General features: G+C 41.1%; 1 protein-coding gene across 3 annotated transcripts in view; it reads right to left on the bottom strand.

Moving 5' to 3' along the window:
- The window catches only part of atrnl1a (attractin-like 1a), a 345,015-nt gene that overhangs the window by 121,249 nt on the left and 204,145 nt on the right, over positions 1-19,621 (bottom strand). For all 3 annotated transcript variants that reach the window (XM_039784008.1, XM_039784009.1, XM_039784010.1), the window contains one exon: positions 17,730-17,808. In XM_039784008.1, the coding sequence (XP_039639942.1) occupies positions 17,730-17,808 (79 nt within the window). The remainder of the gene's footprint in view (positions 1-17,729; positions 17,809-19,621) is intronic.

Below are 19,621 nucleotides of genomic sequence, written 5' to 3'. Positions count from 1 at the left end.
GGATTTAGATTATCAGCCATGATGTCTAAACCCTCCGAGGTAGACTGGGTGAGCTACGTGGTTGTGAAACGAAAGTTTCTGCTCCTGTAGAAGCTAGAAGTCCATATGAAATCAACCTTGTTTTAAGAAAAACAAGTTTTATCCGTGATCTTATGGAGAAAAACTACACTACCCACAATCCTAAGCGTAACAGCAATGTCTCTGATTGGTCCAACTCGCTGTTACCATAGAAACGTTTACCATACACTTGAAACCGCGAACAGCTACAGCGAGCTTCTACCATTAAAGTCTATGATAGTTTCTGTACACGGTCTTGTACCTTTTTTGCCGTTTTTTACTTTGAGAGTGTTCATTTACAATCCTAACCACATAGTAGGTGACTTCAGGCAGGTTGCGGAGAGACTTGGTCCAGCAGTATCTATCGGGCGCCGCCATTGTAAAAAGAGCCGTATCCCCACTCAGAGACGTTCTTCTGGTCTTCAATTGTTGCGTGACATAGGCCTATTTCCATCTTTAGGTGTCAGCTGCTGACTGAAAAGTTCACTCACAGAACTGATGGAAGTAGAGATGGTCCGATACTGCCTAAAACGCTGGTATCGGTATCGGGAAGTACTGGAGTTTATGCACCGATCCGATACCACGTAATAAAGCCCTAAAGAAAATCTACGTTAAAGTAGTTCATTTATGTTCTTTTTCCGTTATAACTGACTGTCAAACTGCATAATAAAAGAAAGTTCTGTAGCATTCATTGTTTCTGTTTAACCTGAGCCAGACCGACAACAAAGACAGAAATCATATCACATCCATACAGGGACAGTAGTATACGGTTGTTTAAACATAATAAAATATATGACACACTGGTATCGGATCGGTACTCGGTATCGGCCGATACGCAAGTTCTGGTATCGGAATCGGTATCGGGAAGCATAAAATGTTATCGGACCATCTCTAGATGGAAGTGTTGATCTTTGTCTGATGTGTTAACCGACAAGCTAGTCAAATAAACAATGGTCATTTAATGTATAGTTGAATCCCTTAAAACAACACATATTACTTTCGTATATAATACGATGCATCTACCGGTTTGCTGATGTATTTGAATGGCACGTGTTTCTCATATTAAATCTGTAATATACAAAAATACACACAATTAATCAATTGCACCAAATTGAGCACCAAGACTTTGAGCCTTGAATCTCTGATTACCAACTAAGCTAAAATCAAAGTGATGTCCAACTTTATTGAGAATGCTTTGAATTTGGAAATAAAATGTGTAGTTAAACAAATAGTTGCAGGCTTTTTAAAAGCATGCTTACTGTGGACACACCTGCAGTTAGTCTACAATGATTTGAAAATCCAGATCCAAAATGTAGGAAGTACTATGTCATAGCTCTCATCCACAGTGTATATTTAAAGTTTTGCTGAAGCACCACAGTGTTTGTGTGTGTGTGTGTGTGTGTGTGTGTGTGTGTGTGTGTGTGTGCCTCCAGTTTATGAAAAGCTTCTTAGAGCAGGATTAGGATCATCATTGTCCACTGGTTTATGATAGGACAGGGATTATGTTAGTACAAAGATATGTTTAGCAACATATCCCCAGGCCTCCCACATCGGCCATGTATGCAGCAACGCAGCTTAAAGATTCTGGGATCCACTGCAACGGCAGCATCTGCACTATTTAAATTCAAAGCATTCTTTGGTGGTTCAGCTTTGATCTGTGCAAGATTTTCTACATGTAGGCCACAGTGTCAGCTATGGTGGCACTGCGCTGCATACGATGGATTTTGTATGCGAGGCTAAGAGAGGATCCATAGCGAGGCAGGTGCTGGTCTGCTTTATTTAGCCAACTCGAAGCACGTAGTTGAGGGTTAGAGGAGAATGCTGACGCGAGTCACCAGATTGGAAGTGTATTTAACCCAAACCACCATCGTTCCCTTACTCTAACCACAGTGTTTTATTAGCCTAAACCCAACACGTCCTGTGCTTTGTACACCCACCATCCACGCTGATGAAAAGTTACACGTTACAGTAACCGATGCATTCTCATGAAGGGGTACTTGTTAGGGGTCAACTGATACTGCTTTTTCAGGGCCGATACAGATACCGATAATTAGTAGTTAATAAAACCGATACACATCACACAGGACCGATATGAATACCGTTAAAAGGAAAATCTTCTGGTCAAATTTAACATTTTGGAACGTTACAAACTCCAATACACACGTTTGTTTAAATGCTTTAAGCAATTATTCAATAAAACTGAAACTTTAAACATAATACACAGTCAAAAAAAAAAGTAATAAATAAAAACGGAAATAGCTTCCTGAAGTTTTGACATTCTAACAAGTGTTGCAGACTACTTACAGAGCTGTAGCGGAGCAAACGTAGCGCACTTTTTAAATTAACTAACTTTATTGGTTACCGGTCAAATAAAACACTGATACAGATAATCTGCAAATTGCCAAATATTGGCCCCGATCATTGGCCAGGGCTGATAATTGGTCGAACCCTACTTCTTATGATGTCCTACAAAAAGTTTGGCGCAACAACTCCTCTGATATTTTACAAAATGACAGCTGTCAAACAACGGTCAAAGTTTGGCCACAGCCTGAAGCAGGCTGTTCTCATGAACCGTTCGTATATATAGCTCCGAAAAGTTAAGCACTGTAATATGTATGTACTCCACCTATTTTTTGCTGTATGCCCCACAATGACTGCTGCTGTATAAGAGTGCTGTGGACCGCGTAGGGAGGAGGATGGAGTCAAACCACTGGTTCAGGTGTAACGTTATTAATAAAGGCTAGACCATCCGTTCCAACCTTGAGTCAACATTGGCCATCAATCACAATGACAACCAGGAGCAGATTTCGGGGATAGCAGCAGAAACAAAAAGAGACAGAGAAACCGAAAGAGAGATGGTTGAGGGGAATGGAAACGGAGGGGAGGGAGGGAGATATATTATTACAGACGGCTGGCCTACGGCGCTTCCCGGTAAAAATCCTAAACGGAACAGACAGACAAACACAACCGTAAAAAAACCATCTCAACCACCATATGGCTCCGGGGAGATGTCCTTGTTGTGTCCCTCACAAAAACTCCCCCCTCCCCCTCCCTTTACCCCTCTCTCCACAACCAGACCCCCCTCCTGTCTCTCTCATGTCGACGCTTTTGAAGTTAGCTGGTGGCAGTGTGCTGCTGCTGAATTCCTCTCTGAACACCGGCACCTTCAAACTAATCTGGATCTGGGATGGCGACAGCGGTCACCTGGGCCGCGCTGATAGCAGCGAGGCGTCATTAACATTTACCGCATCTCATGTTTTCAAATAAGCCAGTCTCAACGCGAGGATAAACAGAACTTGAAAATTCCACTGGGAGTTTTCATCGCTGTCGCTGTATACATGAACTCTGTGTGATGTAAGAGATGCTTTCTATGCAGCACATGCAGTACATGTATACACAGTATAGTTACAGAGAAACAGAGATAAAACTGCTATGCATAAGTTTAGGAAGAAGTTGTAGGCAAAAATCCAAACCTTGCAGTCCTTAATTATTTTTGTGTGTGTGTGTGTGTGTGTGTGTGTGTGTGTGTGTGTGTGTGTGTGTGTGTGTGTGTGTGTGTGTGTGTGTGTGGAGAGAGAGAGAGAGAGATTACTTTTCATATCAATTCACACTCAAAATTACTTAACTCACCATGGTTATTCATCTCAGTTTTTGGAAACGTAATGTTTTTCTATAACACCACAGATTCTTTGAACTCTTGTTTAAAGTAGTAATTGTTTTAGTCAAAAATGGCATTGCAGCAACAAGCCTAAAGCAAACTTTTCTACAAATTAGTAGCCAGCTTGTGTGTTGACGTCTGATTTGAGTATCAGCAGAAACGCCTCGCTGGTTTATGAATTAAAAAATGTTGTCTTGCTTCAGTCATGGGAATCAGCGAAAATGTTTTGCTCTCTAATTTATGGTACGATGGTATGAACACGTTGTTCCTCTTTGCTCAGTCAACACAGCGGAAGCATCTGATGTACAGTATCACGCTGGGATTTTTTAGTGCTCTCGGCACTGTGAGGTGGTACAGCTGTGCTTTGGGCTAAATGCTAATGTCAGCATGCTAACATGCTCGCAATCACAACGTTGACATGCTTATATTTGGTACGCACAGGTTGCTAGAGTAAATATTGACCTAAGGGGCATTTCATAGTTTCCAGTTCATCCATCTGCAGCTCTTTGGACTCTCTCTGTAGACACTGGGCAAACATGTCATGTCCACGCAGTGCATGCATCAGGCTTTGCAGCGTTATATCAACTTAACTCCACATTGGCACACTTTCATTTTAATTTGGGAGTCAAATTAGGCCACAAGATGTTTTTTTGTTTTAATGCAATACCTTATGATCAGTGAGCTGTTTATAAAAGTACATAAAGGTCAAACATTTCTTTAACTTATCAATACTGAAAATGCCATGATGTTATTCTGTTTTCCAGAAAGTTGAACTGAGTGTCTTCAAAAGGTGCCCATCATTGGAGATGGAGACAGAATAAACTGCCCACCAATACAACAGAGCCCAGGCTCAACCCAACAGCTAACAAGTTCAGTCTAACCCTAATCTCGCATTGCCGGCTCTATCTCCAAAGATCTGTGGAGTAAGGTCTGGCTACACCACACATACATTCTGGGATAGGAGAAAAAAAACTCTGGGTTGTTTGCATTTCTTTAAACCGATCACAATCGTCTTGGGCGGCACTAAGTTCTGGATGCAGCGACGGTGTCTCTGCATCCTCGTCTCGGGAAGGAACTTGTTTTGGTGGAACACTAGCCTGCAAAAATAAACGCCACATACAATATTAAATGAAGTTACCTGCTGACACAATACAGTAACGTGAGCTATTTAAATTAGCTGGATACATTGTTAAACCTCATTGTCTCTTACCAGTGTATCTCTGTGTGTACTTCATCCACAGCAATCCCACCTATCGGTCCCAAAACGTCCCAGTTAGAGAGTTAACGCTGTTAACATATTCTTTGTAAATCTTTACAATGATTCCCCGAAAGAACCATGCAGGCGTGACTTTTTGCACAATCCAAATTTTCTTAATTATCTTTAGCTTGCTAGCTCGAAGTTTGTTGCCGTTTCTCGAGGCGAACGAGTTTAAGAAAGTAATTCACAGAGAGCAGCGTGGCTCACGCACCGTACGTCGCACAATTATCCTGGAAATGTCTGTTTATCCAGACTGGTCTAACACTGATCCAAGGCCAACAGTTAATATTCCAGTATTTAAACTGTCCCTATCCTCCTATTTTATATAGTCTTCTTCCAAATTTGCCTATCCATCAAGTCACATATTGACTAAATAGTGGTTAAATATTAAGCCAAAAATGGTAGTGATGTAGCTCTCACCAAACATTAGTTACACAACCATCACTTCCAGACAGAAACATTTTGTCGCAGAGGCAGCATGGTGGCTTGTTGTGGTGTGTGTGGGTGTGTGTGTGTGTGTATGTGTGTGTGTGTATGTGTGCGTGCGCGTGTTCCCGTCTCGTCCCTGTGATTTGTTTACACAGCAGCCATCCACAGACACCCAGCCATGCTCGGCCACATTAAACCTTTTCTACTAATCTGTCACCTCGATTAATGCCAGCCAAATAAGGGACACACAAACACATCGGTACAGCATCAACAACACACACAGAAACCCAAAAACACACACACACACAAGCTTTGGCATTCACTGGTCCAGACACCTTAATCTCTCCAACTGCAGATTAAAGTGTGTGGTAGCCAAGGACTGAGCAATCACAGCCCAACACCTCCGTAGAACCTCACAGTAACAGTTTAAAAAAAAAAGAAGCTTTATTTGGAAAAATATAAAGCTACTGACGCAGAGTAATGTATGCGTCTTCTTTTTTTTGTATGGGTGTTTGCTTTCTGTATCTATGTGCAATATTGCCTACTTGCATTCTTAATAAATGGCTTTGGGTTTGACACAATCTTTCATTAAAATTAACTTAAGCACCTTTACTCATCATCTAGCAGTTGAAATTAGACCGTGAAAGACCTCAGGAAACCATTTACAGGAGCGTAATTAGCTCCACAAGCCAGCTTATTGGATGCCGTGCAAGTCCTAAACAAACAAAACAGCCTTAAAACTTAAATTTTAATCAAGCTCTCTTCATTATGCTGCAAATTCCTACCCTCCTGTAATGCAGACTAGAGTATCTCCGAGTGTAATTCCGTAATGAGTGTAGGGGAAAAAAATGACAATATGTTAATTGACTCATGCGCGAGGAACACAAACATCTAATTCGAGAAAATGAATGTTAGAGGGGGAAGCTGCTGTAATAGATGTGAAGACAGCAGAGGTCAGGAGTTGTTTCAGCTAACAGCAATCTTCATACCAGTCAGTGTGATCCACTCAGAGTGAGGCCTGTCTGAGTCTTAGATAGATAGATAGATAGATAGATAGCTAGATAGATAGCTAGATAGCTAGAGAGATAGATAGATAGATAGATAGATAGATAGATACTTTATTGATCCCCAAGGGGAAATTCATGGAGGGCGAGGCTGCAGCTGGCTGTGGTTGGCTGCGGTGCAAAGAGCTGAAAAGTCTTTAGGACAAGTTATTGTAAGGCTGGGCAATATATTGATTTCATATCTATATTACGACGTTTCATTTCCGGGATTGTTAAGGTGCCGCCGAAAGTCCCTCATTTTGGCCGGATGTCCGTTATCTTCCGCTTTCTTTGTGTTAGCATTTTAATCTCCGGTGGATTTGTGAGGACTATGGTTAACTGCGCCTCAGATCTCTGCAGGGTAAATCCAGACAGCTAGCTAGACTATCTGTCCAATCAGAGTTTTCGGTTGAACGACTAAAACAACCTTTGGACGTACACATGTTCCACCAAAACAAGTTCCTTCCCATTTTGCAGCGCCGCCGTGGCTCTGTCCAGTGCCTAGCGCCACCCAAGATGAATGTGATTGGTTTAAAGAAATGCCGATAAACCAGAGTGCGTTTTTATCCCAACCTGGAATGCTGTGTGGACTAGCCAGACCCTCCTCCGCAGCGCTGTGGAGGAAGGTCTGGCAATGCGAGACTATATAGATATATAAGACTAGATTTAGATATCGTAATATCGTAGTTAGGCCTGTCGCGATAGTCAATAAATCGAGTTATCGCATGATAAGAAAAAATGAGCTCGATAATTTTTCCGGCCGCGATAATTTCCGTTTGCATGCTTGTTTATTTTCCTCGTTTCTCCCTCTCTCTCTCTACCAAAGAGACTGGAGGACCACTCTCGGTTCCTTAGCGTAACGAGGAGTGAACCCTCTTGTCAGGCGCATGGTCTTTGTGTGGGTGTAGGCTACTCGACGGAGAGCGAGAGAGTTGGAGCAGGGTTTCCTGCAGCACTTTGCAGTTAACGCCGTCAAAAGAAAAGTATATGAGCGATATCCACCGTGTTACTTGCGTCCCGTTTTCTCCGTTTCATTCCAAACCACACAGCTGACAACCTGCAGGTGGAGACTGTGGACGACGGGTTCGGACATACACGCCGCTGTGGACTCTTCAGTCTCGAAGCGGTTTCAGGAAAGTGGCTCCATGTGTCCGACAATGCACCGAACATTAACGGTACAAGCCTACAGCTGTCCGCGGACGGATGTGGAAAGTGTGTGTGTGTGTGTGTGTGTGTCTTGTTGTTGTTGTTCGGCCCCTACCGAAGCTCCGACCTGCAGAGGAGTAGAAGCCGCACCTTCGCCAAAATGAAGGCTGAAAAACAGAACTATTTTGGTACATTTACTCGCCACGTGGCAGCTAGCCATACATTTAGATTTTATTTTTTTATTATATATTATTTAAATGTAATATTTAGTGTTAAATAATTGTAAAATGTAGTACAGAGTCTCTAGTCTGAGAACTTACGTGTCACAAACGGCAATTCCACAACTGTAGCCTACATCAGCGTGAAAGACGACATACCAAAGGAGATCAAAGACATATTGTGGATATTTAAAATGTCTTCCAGTTTCAGTGTTAAATATTCTTTAGAAATAAAAGTGTATTGATCTTTGAAAAGGTGTACCTGTAGTAGTAGTAGTAGTAGTAGTAGTAGTAGTATTATTAGTATTAGGCCTATTATTTGGACATTATCATTATATTAGATGCAAATGGTCTCTCGATGACAATATTATCGTTTATCGCAATAATTTCTGGGACAATTTATCGTCCAGCAAAATTTGTTATCGTGACAGGCCTAATCGTAGTACGACAGTGTTGTCTTTTCCTGGTTTTAAAAGCTGCATTACAGTAAAGTGATGGAATTTTCCGAACACATCAGACTGTTATGTGCCTTTACCCACTTAGTCATTAAATCCACAATACTGATGATTATTTATCAAAAATCTCATTGTGTAAATACACCATGAGCACTTATAGTCAACCCTACAGTATCGCCGCAATATCGACATCAAGGTATTTGGTCTGTAATATCTTGATCGCCTAGCTCTTACTTATCGATGAGGAACTGTGGCAACATCTGTCTGTGATGTTGTGAATATAAAAAAAATGCTCCAGCAAGCAGATAAATAAACAAACTGAGAGAAACAAAGTTTTATAGACAGACAGATGGACGGGGAATGCACAGAAGTTGTAGTGTTTATCATCTGCGAGGCGGTTAATAACAAGAACTTGGGAGCCGTCTCAAATATCCATCATATTTTGTCTCTTCAATTCAGTGGTTCTCTGTGCCATATTTCTGTTGTATTTTCATATGTATGTTTATTTCAGTCTTTGTTGTTTTCTTTTATTTATGTGATTGTATTTTTCACATCTCTGTAAAAGCACTTTGGTCAACATTTTTTGAGAGAAAGAGTTTCATAAATAACTTTTCATTGTGTTACAATGGATATTTATTGTTGTTTTTTGGACCATATTCATTTGTGTTGAAGCAGCTAAACGCATTTTAGACACAAAAAAAGTCAGTTTCAGTGTATGCTATTGTTAGAATATGTTCACCCCTTTAAAAACAGTAATTGTTAATATTAATAACTCAAGCTACTTTGTTATGGACAGCATTTATTACAAGAGTAAAGACAGAACCTCCGACTTTTTGAAGCTATGGCAGTCTCAGAGAATTTGATTTTATAAATGTTGACAATGTTAGGGATTACGACAAAAGTGTTGTCTGAGTGCATTTATTAGGTTGTTTGATTTGTCTGTTTTGTAGTTTGGTGTCTTTGTTCAGTTTGTTTTATTTTTATTTATGTTTCTAGCATTTCTTGTCTGTTAATTTGTCCTAGTGAGAAGGATCTGAAATATGAATAATGAGATTTATGTATGGAATATCTTCACGCTGTTTTTGCTAAATTAAAAATAAAAATAAAAACCTCACAGAACACAGGAGCTGCTGGTCTAGCGCTGCCTTGATTTGTTAGTTTTTTAGTTTAGTTAATTCCTAACACTTTTAAAATAGCAAAGTCACACACACACACTAACACAGACAAACAAACCGATCAAGGCAGCAGTAGACCAGCAACTCCTGTGTTCTGCGAGGTCAATTGATTAAGTAGTATCCAAAGTAAGGAAAAGCTGCAATTATAGGAACACATACAAAAGGGATAGTTGGGATTTTTTTGAAGAGGGGTTGTATGAGGTACTTATTGGTAAACCACAGCAGGACACTGCTAAGCTTCCGCGTTGGTACTCCTGCCTGCTTCGCCCAAAAAATGGGGGGCGTGGCGACCGCCATCTACTGTAGCTAATACTGACTATGGGTGTGCTCCTCACAACCCCACTTCACAAAATCCCAACTATCCCTTCACGCTAGTCTGTAAGTCTTTGATAGCAGACTTCTCTCCTGCATTTTTAATTGAGCGGCAGGGTACTGTACGGTGGCCTATATGGTCAAAACATATACAGTATTACAGCCAAGCCACAAACATCAAGGATATAGGATCCAAATACACAGGGACCCATACAAAAGTGTGTTGTGATATTAAATGGGTTTGTCCTGAGGGACCACTGTAGCAGGGACACCCTTGGTGGGGGTCTTCCATACAAATATTCAGATTATAAAACAAAGATCTGACAATGCCATAAAAAATTGTTTTAATTAGTTACTTGATATGACAGATTCAATAGGGGAGAAGACAATGATCAAAAATGTATCTTAGAAGTGAACGGGGAGGAGAGGACCTCAATCTTGTCCTTCTGGTTGGCTCTCCTTCCAGCTTTCCCATATGTCTTTTGACTTATTTATATGGCCGAGAGGCGATAGAAGCTGTGTTGGAAGTCAAAATGCAACCCCAAAACACACAAACACACACAAACACACACAAACACACACACAGACACACAGTCTTCAGAGGGGCAACCCTATTACGGAAAAACCAGAGACATCTTGCGCAGCCTGTCTCCACGCATCAGAATTAGAATTTCAAAGTAGCTTTTGATTGTTTGATCTCGTATCCAAAAATGATTGTTGGTTATAAAAAGAAGTATGAGGGTGAAAAAAGCAATTAACATAAAGCTGTTGTTCTATTAATACCCAGTTTTCTCTGTAGTCTTGTGCCTGGTTGTGATCCATAATTAACAGTGAGCAGATCCCATTTCCCCTTCTGCTGCTGTTCCCCCACTAGACCAGCTCTCTGGAGTCGGAGTGGAGCGAGAGCAGCGAAGACATGATACGTCACACTGCAGAAAAGCATTAGCACTAGAAAGAGCTACTCAATTTATAATATTACAACCAGACAAAACGATTATTGACACTTAAATATTTTAGAACTATGATGTGTCAGCACAAATATTCTTTTCTTTTATTTTTAGTTAAGGGCATCTGTTACCGTTGAATGTGTGGATTAAGCTGTGCTTCAGATCTGCCTGCTCAGTCTAAACGTGACAGAACCTTTGTATGAAGAGACTTAGGCTTAGACTTAGACTGAGGCAAATAAACTGTGAAACAGACCACAGTAGTGCTGGGCAATATATCGATATTATATCAACATCGTGATATGGGACTAGATATCGTCTTAGATTTTGGATATGGTAATATCGTGATGTGACATAAGTGTTGTCTTTTCCTAGTTTTAAAGGCTGCATTACAGTAAAGTGATGTACTTTTCTGAACTTACCAGACTGTTCCAGCTGTTCTATTATTTGCCTTTTCCCCACTGAGACATTATGTCCACATTACTGATGATTATTTATCTAAAATCTAAGTGTGAAGATATTTTGTTAAAGCACCAGTTGTCAACCCTAGCATATCGCCGCAATATCAATATTGAGGTATTTGGTCAAGAATATCGTGATATCTGATTTTCTTCCTATCGGCCAGCCCTAGACCACAGCTTTGATAGTTTTTTTTTTTATTGTCTCAAAACTCTCTTTCTTTGAAGCAGCTGTAGTCACATCTATTACCACGTTCATGTCATATACGTACAAACCTTAAATATGCGCAGCTGAGTGGGAAACGTAACGTTAACTGTTTGATTCTGTGAAACCAACCTTTTTAAAAACTCCACTACGAACATAATTCCTCATTAATGGCTCACTAATGGTTGTTCCTGGGTTGGAAAAACAATTGAGCTACAGTTTTGCTGCTGCAGCTTCTATGTTGGCTGAAATTATATCAATGGGATGCATATGTCATTCACTACTGCTTGGTATAGGGCATAATAATCCCACCTACCAAGAACCACACAGTTTACATTCAACTGCACAAAGACCTGATGTGACAACCCTTTGCAATTAGGTTAATGTGGGCAATCTTTTCATAAAAGAGGTAAAAATGCAATACATTGTGCAGCATTTGGAGTTACAGAAAAAAGCTGCTCACAATCCCTATTTGAAATCACACAAGCTGGTCAGTAATAACCGCTCCTGGATATTAAAATAACAATATCTATACATCAGATCAATCTGGCTGTATTGACCATGTCTCCGCCGACCCCCGAGGCACCTGACAACTTGCAGTTTATCTCCATAATAATCAGACCAGTACTAAATACATCAACGAAGGAGATGATAAAAGCATGGCATCCAGCTCCATTGATTAGCATTGTTAATTTCTCGCTCGGTGGCGCGGGGTAAGTGAGGCTGCAGAGCTGAGACTGGGACCGAAAGTTCTGTTACAAGGCAGCAATGAAGCTAGAAAATGAAAGACTTTATCTCTGTATGTGTCTCTGACTCTCACTCTCTCTCTCTCTCTCTCTCTGTAGATCTTCTATCATAACTGATAAAGGGGTAAACAGAGGTCTGAGGATATAAGCTTCACTTGCTTTATCTTCTGAAGTAAAACATCCACCAATAGAAACAATTTTGAAATACTTTTCAAGTATTGATTTGTGTGTCCCTTGAACAACTAAAACAGCAGTTTGTCACTTTTTTTAGAAGTTAGAACATCCATGGTTAAGGTCGAGCTCAGTTCAGGCAACTAAAACTAGAGTTCTAAAGTGAGAAAGGAACTCATGGCTACAGGAGGACACTTAGCAGAACAATGTAAACGTGTTGTTGTGAGCCAGTGGTGTTAAAGAATAGAGGATGTTCTCCAATGTGGATTTTTCTCCACTGTTTCCGAGACTAGCAGTCTGTCTTTTAGTTTCAGATCCGTCCATTTGTCTATCTTCATCTATAAACAATTCCTAAAATTACCAAGGGGGTAAGCTAGCATCCGGAAAGTGTACCTCCTAGGGAGATTCTAGGCTAACAAGCCATCACCTTCTGTTAGCATTCCATTGACTCCCATTCATTTTGGCATCACTTTGACAGTGAATAACTTTACATCTGAAGTGTTTAAAGACTCTATTTGTCCATTGTTGATTTCTAAAGAAACACAACGATGTATAAAATGCTCCATTACCTTGTACCTCACGTTATGGCCCACGGCTCACGTTTTTTTTATTTTTTTTATGCTCAACTCAGAAAAGAAAGAGCTACTCGGTCAGCCACTAGAGGAGGAGTGCAATATTCCCAACCGCAAAACTTTATTTGGCAAATCATCCTTTTCTTTTGTGGCCATAACTCAGTGGAATAATCTCCCCACACATCTTATTACGTGTACAAATCCTCAAACCTTTTCAAGTTTGATAAAAGCATGGTGTGTGTGTGTGTGTGTGTGTGTGTGTGTCTGTGTGTGTGTGTGTGTGTGTGTATTGGGAGAGGTAAGGATTTTGATTGCATTGCTTTGTTGGTGTGGGGTGGGGGGGTGGGGGTTGGTTTTAGGAAGGGGGAACAATTGAGCATGATAATTTTAATTGCAAATTAGGTGTGACTGTGGTTGTAAATTTGTATATTTTTAATGTTTTGTATTTCACTTGCATGGAATTTTCATGTTAATGATCTGTTAAGGAACTACGGGCGGAAAATAGCACTTGTGCTACAACCTGGCACCATGCATCTCTCCTTGTTCTTATACAAGGTTAATGTTAACTTGTGCATTGTCTCTGTTTAAATAAAATGAATCTGCCGTTTTTGTAAAAATAGTCTAACGATTGTGTCATAACCATGTGACTTTCTGTCGCATAGTAGAGAAATTACCGTATAGTACAGGAGAAGCTCGCAGGCAGTTTCGACTTACATTAGCTGTTTAAGTTTAATTACTAATGTTAACTAGCATGTTAATGATCAATAATTAGCCTGTGTCTATGTTATCTCCTTACATATACCTACGCTCTCTGTCTCTGAGATTGGGAATGATTGAGATTTCTCTCGGCACAGCTACCAGAAGACTTCACACTTTCAGACAGGTTGCTCACGTCACATCTACGTCTTCAAGCTCAGTCGGAGGCTGCTCAGTAACGCTCAGCCAGCACCGGAAAAGTGACTTAAACGGTCTCCGTCAAAGTCTGTGGCGTCACTGTGTCCATTTATTTCACCGTCTACGAAAACTACAGTGCATTTCCTTGTATTGTGTATTTAGCCCATACTCACACAGAAAACAGCCATATAGGTCGATCGTGCAATCAGCTCATAATGACCCATATTTACGTTTGTTGTCCAGGGGCCGTAGTAATTATCGTAGGAGCAAACAAGGAAGTAAGGTGAAGTATAAGAGCGCCAAACAAACATAGAACTTTCACCCCGGAGAGTCGTTCGTGTCCTGTGTGAAACCCAAAGCCACGTTTTTTTAATGAACTGACTTTGTTACTGAACTAGTAGTGTGTATGCAAGTTTTATTTGAAACCCAACCCTGACGTTTTCCTAAACTTAACTACTTCCGTTTCACACCGTTAACTACTGTACGTGTTTAAAACTGTGACCGTTCTGTTAAATAGAATGGTCATGTGAATAAAACTGTAACCATCGCGTGTTTTATGGTCACGTGTTTAAAACAGACGGTGCGGCCGTATGACAGCGTCAAAGAGAAGGGTCATAGACGTCGTTTTGGGAGTCACTGACCTAGTGTCTGGTTTTCCAGAGGAAATTTTGAACCATATCTGTCTAAAAAGAAGAAAAAATTATAATTATATTATCTGGCTCTACTCTTCCTCTCCTCCTCCTTGTTTCTAATTCCAACATTTGTATCATCTTGTTCCACAGCCAGTTGCTACGTCCAGTTTTAATTCCCATGCAGCCATGGGAAAAGCTTGTGTGAATATAAAGACCAATATAAGACACATCATCTGACATTTGGGTCATTTGTCTGCTTTTTGCCCGCAACAGGAAGCGTTCCTGTTTTAGTGAAAGGGCTTCTCTGCTGACGCCTGGCTCATTAACATAGTTTGCATTGCGGCTCACTTGCTTACAGCAGTCGGCTTCAGTGATGACATTTCAAGACGTTTCCTGTAATGTAACAACGGAGTGGTGAAGAAAATTAACTGAATGCCTTTTGGAAATGTCATGGTTTCTGAGTACCATTACTCCGTAAAATCTGTGAAATGTTTTCTCTTTATTTCTTTAATAAGCTACTGGTCGAGCTCCCCTAAAGTGAGAGATCACATTGAGGGCATTCCATTTGCTTCCTGTGTGCCATTCCAGATACATTAATTGTAAATTAATAATAAAAAGTAACATAGGACATTAACTGTAGATGAAGATGGGAAGAACGTGAAGTTCAATTGAGAGTTCCTACAGTGATGATTTCTCCCTTGAAGGCAGAGGTTTCCATCTATTAGATTCTCTGTTATCTAAAGCGAAAGATGGTATATAAAAAAAAGCCCTTAGAGAGGGAGAGACTGGCGGAGAGAAATAGCAGGGAATCTGGGTAAATAAACCAACAGCGCAGTAAATGCAGCATTGCGGTTCTGCTGTGATATGAAACTGACTCTCATAAATAATGTAGCTGGGTGTCGGGCGGCCTGCCAGGAGCCGGTACACTGCTCCTCACACTGGGGGAAACAAGGCTAAACAAACACTGTGGAAGTCAGGTCATAGGTGGCTAAACACACATCACAGTACAGGTATCAATCACTGCACTGGAAACATGGACACATAATGTACACACCTCCGGCACTAACACAAAGAACTGAATAAAAATGTTCAGATAAAAACACAAGAGTCACTTTTATTCTCACCTGTATGAACTTTATACCAGGCTCATTAATTTTGTATAAACCTGTATTCAAGTATTTTTTAACCATTAGGCCGGCTACACACTGGCTGCGTGGCATGAGCGTGGCGTGAGCGTGGCGTTTCTGTCGCGTGTCAGCTGCGTGGCGTTTTCTATGTCTTTGCACACCAGAAACGTGTCTGACGCGGCGCTGCTGCTAGCCTTGTCTGAACACATGGATGTTTCCTATTGACAAAATGCACTCAAGCAGTAGTATACGTATGTTAAACATAAATATATACTGATTTGATTACAGCAAAGACAACGTCAGCAGTATTGACGGAAAACTAGGCTACAGAATATTTCATTCTATATTGACAGGTGCAATATCTATAATTATTATTATTATTTTTTATTACATTTATATCTGCATTTATGTCAAAACCTAGAGACTTTCAACCATCAAAATGTCATCTATTAATATGTATTTGTGTCAAAATGACATATAAACATCTTTTTGTATTCTATTTTGCCTGGAAACGCTTCCAACACGCTTGCGTGTCACATGAAAAATAGACGTGGTCCTATTTCTAGCATGCGCGCGTTTTTGCGCCTGACACGTGCGTGTCACACAGGCAAGCTCTAACCTGTTAACATGGGAGCCGAAATATAAACGGACACGCCACGCAGCTGACACGCTCACACCATGCAGGCAGAGTGTGGCCGGCCTTAGGGTACGGTATCACCTTATAGTTAACATGGTGTAAGTTGCCAATTAAATTAAGAAACACATGTGTAGATGTATTTCTGTCCGAGTCCAACATTCCCCCTGCTTATAGCTTTGTTTTGGTCTCTGACTGCTCAAGGATATATCTGCCTATCTAGCGTCTTAATGCTGTTATGTTCACCATCTATTTGCAGGTAGTGTGCTGTGGATATTTAGAGCTTTTTTCACTGAAAACAGCTGCCTGATGAGAGCGGTGAGCTTGAAACACAACAGTGAAACTGTGAGCCGTAAAAACAAAGCAACGGGCCAAAAGTCACAGTCATTTGCTCCATTGTCAATATAACAATATTGAGCTTTAAATACCATGTTTTGGTAGGTGTAGACATTAAGTCGGTAAGATTTTATCAGAATCCAAAAACTCGCAATTTAAAAAGTAAGGAAAAGTGTTTTGATTGATAAAGAAAAATATATAACCACAAAATCTGCTATACAAAATGCTGGGTTGCAAGTGAATTTGAGGACACACAAAATGTAAATACTAAAATCATTGTGCTTTACTCGACACTACTCCTATTTCCTTGATTTCTTTCATTTCTTATACATGCCGGGCAGTGAAGACAACAACCGCAGTGACAAAAAGTGACGTCAACTCATCTCACTGAGGGCAGAAAATTGAAGAAGATGACAAATCCTCCTTATTAAAGCGGATTTCTCTTTGAAAGACCATAAAAGTGACATAACACGTCGGCAACATCTAAATACTGGAACTTAATTTGCACATGAAAGCTGCAGCGTTTTCTGCATAATGGCAGAACAGCCGCCGTGGCAGAAAGGCGACCAGAAACCAACAAGTGTATTTAAGCGCGATAGTTCCCCGTGGAGTGGGTGTGTGGATTACACCAATAAAAACAGACTATTATCATCGCTGCTCACAAGCAACACTGATTCCTCCCTGATGACTCAAACACAAAACACAGAAAGAAATGCATAAAAACGAGTGAGAAAGCGACTGGGTATTACTGAGAAGAGAATAGATACAAAACAAGTCAAACAGTGGAGCTGTCACAGGCGTGTGTGTGTGTGTGTGTGTGTGTGTGTGGGGGGGGGTCAGGAGGGGTCAGGAGTAAATATGAAATGATGCCGCATCTGTTGAGGCTTTAAGTGATATATCACTCCATTCCACTTCGTTTAGCATCACTTCGCCTGAGTTAATTGGCTCATGAGGATCACTAATTAAGCGGGATGGCCTTGTTTATCGTCACGGCGACGCTCGTTAAGGGAAGAGATCTTTTTCTTCCTTCAGGACCGGTGACATTAACCCACCCTTCACCACTGTGGGTGAGGGGGATGCGACAGTGTACATTTCCTTTCATCTTCGACGTGGCAGCTGCATCTAACAGCTCATGTGTAGCAGAGTGAAGCACGTGCACACAGCTTGACACCACTACAACACGCTGATACACTGGGGGGGAAGCATACGAAAACACACACAAGCAAACACGGGGGGATGATGATGATAATGTGTCCTACCTCTCTACGTCGCGAGGCCCAGCAGGTCTGTTTGACTTTCCAAACCACAGCCGCGACCAGTAACAGAGACAGGAAACAGCTGGAGAGAGGACAGAGACACAGGGTTAGTCGATCAATCAATCAAAAACCATATTTCTGATTTCATTACAGCCTCAGAAGCAGTCCTTTAAAAGGTCCCATGGCATGAAAATGTCACTTAACATAACACACATAACATTAATATGCGTTCCCCCAGCCTGCCTATGGTCCCCCAGTGGCTAGAAATGGTGATAAGTGTAAACCGAGCCCTGGGTATCCTGCTCTGCCTTTGAGAAATTGAAAGCTCAAGTGGGCCGATCTGGAATCTTGCTCCTTATGAGGTCATAAGGGGAAAGGTTACCTCCCCTTTCTCTGCTTTGCCCGCCCAGAGAATTTGGCCCACCCATGAGAGAGAGGCATCATGGCTTGCAAACGAGCAAAGTGGCAGTTGGTCAAGGCCTCACCCTCCCCTCTCCTCCTCAATAGCTACAGACACAGAAATGGCACATCCTAAGGAAAGCTCATTGTGGGACTGGCTCTAGTGGCTGTAATTCTGCACCAAGGCTGAATTTTGGGAAAAAGACTTCAGATACAGTATTAGGGGACCATTAGGGTCTATATAAAAGCATCCAAAAAGCACCATGTCAGGGGACCTTTAATATTGGGAACCAGCCAACTGATAACTATACTTAACACCTAAATGTTGATTAAATATGTATCTGACACACTGAAATAATACACTGTAGCCACTGCATATGCCACCCCTTCTTTTTCATGAGCTATTTGGTCCAAATAGCCTACTGAATGCCCTGGTTCAAGATACCATATGAAAGAAAATATCCAAAACATATTCCCGCTACGAAAAATGATGTGTAATTTGTTGGACTCTTCAGTTTTCTTGTAAAATACTTGACAGTTTTACTCCTTCTCTTCTCTAGTACTATCTTATGCAACCAAAGTCTGAGAAGGAAAAAGAAAAAATGAGCTATTGCTCACTACTTCTAGAAACATTCAACCTTCTAATGGGGCACAAGTCAATAAGGTTAGCAGCCACTGCTTCAGACTCCATTTGGCGTCCTTCTACAAGCCAATAATTACAACCAACAGAGGCTACTGTTGTTTGTGTCCTTTGTAGTTGTCCTTTTGACAAAATGTTTCTGTACATTTCTAAACCATTATGCAATCATTGGGCAATTTCTTCACATTGTGTAACTCAATTCAGGGTCCAGAATCTGTAGATGACAACAATGTGAAAACATGTATTTCATGCTTGTAGTACTCTTTGAAGTTGTCCTTAAAAAAACACCTTCAAGCGCAAAAAGGAAATTACAGAACCACGATACTATCATAGAGCAGCATCTTCCAACTCGTATGCTGTCCTCCAGCTCCGGTTTCCGGAGAGCCAAGAGGACAAAAGGAGAGAAACATTCTCAGAAGATTTGTGGCGAGATACAAAACCGCGGTGACCACAGGCAGCTGGGGATTTTAGGACAGCGAGAGGTCAACGAGCGACATGATGCTCTCTAACAAAGAACAAGGTCCCATGTACACACACACATACACACTCTCAGCCTGAAAGTTCAATGTCTGGAGGGCAAAGTTATCCGGCCAAACACAAAGCTCCTCTCTCAACCCGAACTTCTGACAAGAACTCAAAACGAGCGCGCCCAAAGACTTAACAACAGGAAGTCCCGGAGAAACTGCTGAGGACAGCAGCTTAAAGACAATCGTCCTCTTCATCTATTTGTATGTGTGTGTGTGTGTGTGCGTGCGTGCGTGTGTGTGTGTGATGTGTCCCTGTGTTTCTATGTGAGGATGACAGCACTGTAAAGGGTACCATGTGTGTGTGTCTGTGTGTGTGTGTGTGTGTGTGT

Source organism: Perca fluviatilis, chromosome 19 (assembly GCF_010015445.1).
Source record: "Perca fluviatilis chromosome 19, GENO_Pfluv_1.0, whole genome shotgun sequence".
NCBI classification, from domain to species: Eukaryota; Metazoa; Chordata; class Actinopteri; order Perciformes; family Percidae; genus Perca; species Perca fluviatilis.
This window is presented reverse-complemented; position numbering and strand designations above follow the sequence as displayed.